At 51.0% G+C, this 8,434-nt stretch overlaps 1 protein-coding gene across 1 annotated transcript in view; it reads left to right on the top strand.

Annotated features, from left to right (window-relative positions):
* Positions 1–349: 349 nt before the first annotated feature.
* LOC114448647 (regulating synaptic membrane exocytosis protein 2) overlaps positions 350–8,434 on the top strand; it is a 24,252-nt gene continuing 16,167 nt past the window's right edge. The window contains 9 exon segments of the mRNA XM_075353435.1: positions 350–534; positions 802–965; positions 1,840–1,872; positions 1,990–2,091; positions 2,275–2,485; positions 7,106–7,209; positions 7,761–7,935; positions 8,024–8,255; positions 8,327–8,434. Coding sequence (XP_075209550.1) covers positions 817–965; positions 1,840–1,872; positions 1,990–2,091; positions 2,275–2,485; positions 7,106–7,209; positions 7,761–7,935; positions 8,024–8,255; positions 8,327–8,434 — 1,114 coding nt within the window. The 5' untranslated portion in view covers positions 350–534; positions 802–816.

Genomic DNA, 8,434 nt, shown 5'->3' with positions numbered 1-8,434 from the left:
CCAGATTTACTGAAGGGCCCACACTGTGGTGCTGTATTGCTCTAGCTGTAATTGCAGATGTCCACCAGAGGGCGCTGTTATTATAACAAAACATCCGTGTGTAATATCTTGATATTTAAACGAAACGCTGCAACCTTTGATTTGTTGTGTTGATTTTATTTAAACTCGAATCCAAACTCGTCAGTCACATCCTCCATTCTCACTCACACGCACGCACACGCACGCACACACGCTCGTGCTCTGATCTTTGCTGCACGTACGTGACGTGTCACGCCGTGGCCCCGCCCCCTCCTGTGGAGGATTTATTTATTTTCTCCTCGCCGCCGTCGCTGCGTCCATTACTGCCGAGCAGAACCGACAAGCCCCCGCGGGACTCTGCGAGGACAGCAGGCCCAGCGGGAGGGCCCGGACCGCCGCGGAGTACGGGCAATGAGAGCCGCGTGGAGCCGCCCGGAGCCGCCGCCGCTAAGCCCCGGAGGAAGAGGCACCATGACCGCAGAGTGAGGAGGCGAGAGGACGCCGCTGCGCCTGTCGGTGAGCTGGTGTGTGATGGAGGCATGAACAGGTGGAGGATGGCGGGGGGAAGGCGCGGATGCAGCGGCTCTCTGCGTCCGCCCTTCGCGCTTCCACCGCGGCCACATAGCTCCGCGCGATGCCGCCTGTCGGAGCTGGACAATAAAGCGTGAACACCCGCAGCCTGCGGGCCTTCATCATCATCATCCTCATCATCATCATCATCATCATGTAGGCTGTTGTTGTCACTGACGGTCCGCATGGACTGACTGTGTCCTTCTGTTCCAGCGGCTCACGGTCAGGATGTCTGGGACGGCCGGACCCGCACCGACCGCCGCGGCTGGGCAGGAGATGCCGGACCTGAGCCACCTGACGGAGGAGGAGCGGAGGATCATCCTGTCGGTGGTGGAGAGGCAGAAGAAGGAGGAGGAGAAGGAGCAGAGTATGCTCAAGTAAGGGGGTGGGGTCCTCCGCGGACCGGGGATCATTGATCACACCAACCCTCACCTGTAGCCTTTATTCAGTCTTTGGTGACGTCGTCAACGCGGAGATAAACGTCACTGCAGCTGCAGATCACATGACTCTTCAAACGATAACAGTATGAATTGAGACTAAATGGCTCGTGACGTCACTGCGTTCATTAACCGCCGTCACACGGGCCTGTGGTCCAGCCTCCAGAGGGCCCCCTCCCCTCCAGCTGCTGGGCTGGCTCATCTGGGTCTGGACTCTGTAGGCGCCTGAAGCTGCGCGGGTCCCCCCACCCGGTGCTTGTACGCAGTGCTGGCGCAGGATCAGGCAGGATTATTTGTGTCATAGTTCAGGATATATTACCCAGAGTGCTCTGCTCTCTGATCAGGGGATCGATGTCCCTTTAAGGATGTTGGTGTTACTCCCTGACCGAGCTGCTGTGACCGCCTGTGGCCGCCAGGTGTCTCTGTCTGTCCGCTGATCAGTCCAGATCAGGTCTGGACTCTGTGACTTAACTCTCAAACACCGAAGCAACAGATGCGGCCGGCAGTGACGTCACTGGATGAGGGCGTGGTCAGTTAGGGTTCAGGTTCACGTCACATGACATCTGTGTTTTGATTTGGCATGCTTCCTGTGTGTCATCATCATTTCAAAATAAGAGCTCCTGAGGTCCAGACCTGTGGGGTCCTCTCAGGATCAGCAGAGGATCTGAACCCCCCCTGGCAGGAGCTCTAGTAGATGTTCCTTCATGTCGTTTGGCTGATTTGATGCTTTTACGTTTGTGTGTTTTTGTTTCTGACGCATTATTTCATCACTTCCTCCTCGCCATCATCATCATCATCACATTTGTGCCTGCAGGGAGCAGGAGGAAGTCAGACCTCCCTCTGCCTCGTAAGTACTCAGTCAGGTCTCTGAGCGTGCACGTGTCCTGGCCACGCCTTATTAAACTACTTCCTGTTTCCAGACTGATGTACATGCTGTCAGCTGACTGTCTGTGTACCTGCACAGGTGGAATCCGTTCTCAGAGTTCAGTCAGTTGGTCAATAATGTTGCTGCCAACGTCTCCGAGGTTCTGCAGGTTAGAAGTCCAACTGACCACGAGGTGCAGATGTGAGTAGAAAGCAGAGGCAGAACAGGCGTCTTGTGGCTGAGACGGAACACCGACCCGCTCTTAGTTCTGGTTTCTGGAGAACGCTGGAGATTCTGGATTAATCCGAGAGCAGGAACTGGCTCCGGGTCCTCCAGGTGAGCTCTGCTGCCTCTCAGACCTCTGTTCTCTCTGCTCTCCCACAGAAGGTTACATCAGCAGTTTGAGACGTACAAGAACCAGGTGAAGAGGCTGGGGGAGGAGCCTCCAGCAGCTCAGCTGGCCAGGGCGGAGTCTCCCACATGTGGGGTCTGTCACAAGACCAAGTTTGCTGATGGCTGTGGCCAAACGTGCTGCTACTGTCAGAGCCGCTTCTGCGCCCGCTGCGGGGGGCGTGTCCCTCTGAGGGCCAACAAGGTGTGTGTGTAACATGAAGCATCACAGTCATCATCACTCTGACACCTTCATCATCACTCTGACACCTTCATCCTCACTCTGACACCTTCATCATCACTCTGACACAGTCATCATCACTCTGACACCTTCATCCTCACTCTGACACCTTCATCCTCACTCTGACACCTTCATCATCATCACTCTGACACCTTCATCATCCTCACTCTGACACAGTCATCATCACTCTGACACCTTCATCATCATCACTCTGACACCTTCATCATCCTCACTCTGACACAGTCATCCTCACTCTGACACCTTCATCATCACTCTGACACCTTCATCCTCACTCTGACACCTTCATCCTCACTCTGACACCTTCATCACTCTGACACCTTCATCCTCACTCTGACACAGTCATCATCACTCTGACACCTTCATCATCCTCACTCTGACACCTTCATCATCACTCTGACACCTTCATCCTCACTCTGACACCTTCATCCTCACTCTGACACCTTCATCCTCACTCTGACACAGTCATCATCACTCTGACACCTTCATCATCCTCACTCTGACACCTTCATCATCACTCTGACACCTTCATCCTCACTCTGACACCTTCATCCTCACTCTGACACCTTCATCCTCACTCTGACACCTTCATCATCCTCACTCTGACACCTTCATCCTCACTCTGACACCTTCATCATCCTCACTCTGACACCTTCATCATCCTCACTCTGACACCTTCATCATCACTCTGACACCTTCATCATCACTCTGACACCTTCATCATCACTCTGACACCTTCATCATCCTCACTCTGACACCTTCATCCTCACTCTGACACCTTCATCATCCTCACTCTGACACCTTCATCATCCTCACTCTGACACCTTCATCCTCACTCTGACACCTTCATCCTCACTCTGACACCTTCATCATCATCACTCTGACACCTTCATCATCCTCACTCTGACACAGTCATCATCACTCTGACACCTTCATCATCATCACTCTGACACCTTCATCATCCTCACTCTGACACAGTCATCCTCACTCTGACACCTTCATCATCACTCTGACACCTTCATCCTCACTCTGACACCTTCATCCTCACTCTGACACCTTCATCACTCTGACACCTTCATCCTCACTCTGACACAGTCATCATCACTCTGACACCTTCATCATCCTCACTCTGACACCTTCATCATCACTCTGACACCTTCATCCTCACTCTGACACCTTCATCCTCACTCTGACACCTTCATCCTCACTCTGACACAGTCATCATCACTCTGACACCTTCATCATCCTCACTCTGACACCTTCATCATCACTCTGACACCTTCATCCTCACTCTGACACCTTCATCCTCACTCTGACACCTTCATCCTCACTCTGACACCTTCATCATCCTCACTCTGACACCTTCATCCTCACTCTGACACCTTCATCATCCTCACTCTGACACCTTCATCATCCTCACTCTGACACCTTCATCATCACTCTGACACCTTCATCATCACTCTGACACCTTCATCCTCACTCTGACACCTTCATCATCACTCTGACACCTTCATCATCACTCTGACACCTTCATCATCACTCTGACACCTTCATCATCACTCTGACACCTTCATCATCACTCTGACACACTCTGACACCTTCATCATCACTCTGACACCTTCATCATCACTCTGACACCTTCATCATCACTCTGACACCTTCATCATCATCACTCTGACACCTTCATCATCACTCTGACACAGTCATCCTCACTCTGACACCTTCATCCTCACTCTGACACCTTCATCATCCTCACTCTGACACCTTCATCCTCACTCTGACACCTTCATCATCACTCTGACACAGTCATCATCACTCTGACACCTTCATCATCATCACTCTGACACCTTCATCATCACTCTGACACAGTCATCATCACTCTGACACCTTCATCATCCTCACTCTGACACCTTCATCATCATCATTCTGACACCTTCATCCTCACTCTGACACAGTCATCCTCACTCTGACACCTTCATCATCCTCACTCTGACACCTTCATCATCCTCACTCTGACACCATCATCCTCACTCTGACACCTTCATCATCACTCTGACACCTTCATCATCCTCACTCTGACACCTTCATCCTCACTCTGACACCTTCATCATCCTCACTCTGACACCTTCATCATCACTCTGACACCTTCATCATCCTCACTCTGACACCTTCATCATCACTCTGACACCTTCATCATCACTCTGACACCTTCATCATCACTCTGACACCTTCATCATCATCACTCTGACACCTTCATCATCACTCTGACACAGTCATCATCACTCTGACACCTTCATCATCCTCACTCTGACACCTTCATCATCCTCACTCTGACACCTTCATCATCCTCACTCTGACACCTTCATCATCACTCTGACACCTTCATCATCCTCACTCTGACACCTTCATCCTCACTCTGACACCTTCATCATCCTCACTCTGACACCTTCATCCTCACTCTGACACCTTCATCATCCTCACTCTGACACCTTCATCCTCACTCTGACACCTTCATCATCCTCACTCTGACACCTTCATCATCACTCTGACACCTTCATCATCACTCTGACACAGTCATCATCACTCTGACACCTTCATCATCACTCTGACACCTTCATCATCACTCTGACACCTTCATCATCATCACTCTGACACCTTCATCATCACTCTGACACAGTCATCATCACTCTGACACCTTCATCATCCTCACTCTGACACCTTCATCATCCTCACTCTGACACCTTCATCCTCACTCTGACACAGTCATCCTCACTCTGACACCTTCATCATCCTCACTCTGACACCTTCATCATCCTCACTCTGACACCTTCATCATCACTCTGACACCTTCATCATCCTCACTCTGACACCTTCATCATCACTCTGACACCTTCATATCATCACTCTGACACCTTCATCATCACTCTGACACCTTCATCATTCACTCTGACCACCTTCATCATCACTCTGACACCTTCACTCACTCTGACAACCGTATCATCACTCTGACACCTTCATCATCACTCTGACACCTTCCATCATCTCACTCGGACACCTTCATCATCACTCTGACACCTTCATCATCACTCTGACACCTTCATCATCCTCACTCTGACACCTTCATCATCTCACTCTGCACACTTCATCACTCACTCTGACACCTTCATCATCCTCACTCTGACACCAGTCATCCTCACTCTGACAACCTTCATCATCCTCACTCTGACAATCATCCTCACTCTGACACCTTCATCCTCACTCTGACACCTTCATCATCCTCACTCTGACACCATTCATCCTCACTCTGACACCTTCATCATCCTCACTCTGACACCTTCATCATCACTCTGACACCTTCATCCTCACTCTGACACCTTCATCATCCTCACTCTGACACCTTCATCATCACTCTGACACCTTCATCATCACTCTGACACCTTCATCATCACTCTGACACCTTCATCATCACTCTGACACCTTCATCATCACTCTGACACCTTCATCATCACTCTGACACCTTCATCCTCACTCTGACACAGTCATCCTCACTCTGACACCTTCATCATCCTCACTCTGACACAGTCATCATCACTCTGACACCTTCATCATCACTCTGACACAGTCATCCTCACTCTGACACCTTCATCATCCTCACTCTGACACAGTCATCCTCACTCTGACACCTTCATCATCCTCACTCTGACACCTTCATCCTCACTCTGACACCTTCATCATCACTCTGACACCTTCATCATCCTCACTCTGACACCTTCATCCTCACTCTGACACCTTCATCATCCTCACTCTGACACAGTCATCCTCACTCTGACACCTCCTCACTCTGACACCTTCATCATCACTCTGACACCTTCATCATCACTCTGACACCTTCATCATCATCACTCTGACACCTTCATCATCACTCTGACACAGTCATCATCACTCTGACACCTTCATCATCCTCACTCTGACACCTTCATCCTCACTCTGACACAGTCATCCTCACTCTGACACCTTCATCATCCTCACTCTGACACCTTCATCATCCTCACTCTGACACCTTCATCATCCTCACTCTGACACCTTCATCATCACTCTGACACCTTCATCATCCTCACTCTGACACCTTCATCATCCTCACTCTGACACCTTCATCATCACTCTGACACCTTCATCATCCTCACTCTGACACCTTCATCATCCTCACTCTGACACCTTCATCATCCTCACTCTGACACCTTCATCCTCACTCTGACACCTTCATCCTCACTCTGACACCTTCATCCTCACTCTGACACCTTCATCATCCTCACTCTGACACCTTCATCCTCACTCTGACACCTTCATCATCCTCACTCTGACACCTTCATCCTCACTCTGACACCTTCATCCTCACTCTGACACCTTCATCCTCACTCTGACACCTTCATCATCCTCACTCTGACACCTTCATCCTCACTCTGACACAGTCATGTGTATAAACAGCTGCTCACTGAGGGCTGTGACATCTTCTTGCCACATGTGTGTGTGTCATGGTGTAAATGTGTGTGTTTGTGTGTGTTTCAGGTGATGTGGGTGTGTAACGTGTGCAGGACACAACAGGAGATCCTCACCCGGTCACAGGAGCCTCTGGGGACTACGGGGCCCCTGAGCAACGGAGCCATGGAGCGGTGATTCTCTTTGTAACTTCACACAGCACTGTCTGAGTCTGCAGGTGGGAGTGAAGGTGTTCTGACTCCATGTTCATTACTTTAATTAGTTAGATTAATCAGAGTGACCCCACCACTGACACTCACTCTCACACACGCAGTAATCAGATTACCAGATATAACAATCCTGCAGTTCACAGAGGATTACAGCTGCTGCTAAATACAGCACGCTAATGCAACAGGCTAGCACTCACAGGCTAACAGGAACTGTGGGCGGAGGCCAGAGAGAGTGGGCGGGGCTTGTGCTGAAGCTGTCAGTCATAAACCCGCTGAGTGTGTGAGTGTGTGTGTGTGTTAATGTGTCATATGTTGAGTCGACATGAAGCTGCAAACCGCCGACAGCTGACAGAAAAACAGTAAGAGGCTCTTTATTCTCTGATAAAAGCTTTAGACCCGCAGCGTGTCATCGACACGAGCCGCGTATGATCACATACTGATCCACAGTAATCTGACTGCCGCATGTAAGTACTCCTCACATGTCATTTTACACTGCTCCGTGCTGGCGTCGACAGGAGTCGGAGCCCCGCTGGGTCATATTACGATGGTGGGGGGGACAGGATGCCTCGCTCACCCTCTGACCTTGGTCTCGACCGTCGTGCACGCTCACCACATAGCGGCTATGGTAATGGAGAGGAGTGGGGGCGGAGGCGACCGATCAGAGATGGACGAGGCCGCTGGCACTCACAGGTAGAGCGATGATGATGATTGTTTACATCGTATTCACGATATTTATTTTATGATGATGATGATGATGATGATGACTCCCTGGTATCAGGACCACCCTCTGGACCAGGTTCAGGATGAGCGGGAGCTGCGGCGGCGCCAGGAGGAGCTGTTTCAGGCACGTTACCGCAGTGACCCAAACCTGGCTCGTTACCCGGTGAAGCCACAGCCCAGCGAGGAGACCATGAGGATGTTAGCTCAAGTCGGCAGGGTCCGCCACCAACGACGTCACAGCGACGTCTCCCTGGCAGCCGAGCCTGACCACCTGACCCTGAGGCATGCAGGTAGGAATACAAGCGATAACCCTACATTTCATGCAGCCCTTCCTCCTGGCTCACTTGTTGCCTCCCGACAGCTCTCCGTCAGAATCGGCCTCAAGGTTTGGGCGGATCTGGCAGACAGAGGTCGTTGGACCGGGCCAATCACATCAGCCCGACATCTCCCTGCCACAGCCCATTACCAC

The sequence above is a fragment of the Parambassis ranga genome, chromosome 2 (genome assembly GCF_900634625.1).
Source record: "Parambassis ranga chromosome 2, fParRan2.1, whole genome shotgun sequence".
Classification (NCBI taxonomy): Eukaryota; Metazoa; Chordata; class Actinopteri; family Ambassidae; genus Parambassis; species Parambassis ranga.
Note: the sequence above shows the minus strand (reverse complement) of the source record. Positions and strands in the feature narration are given on the sequence as shown.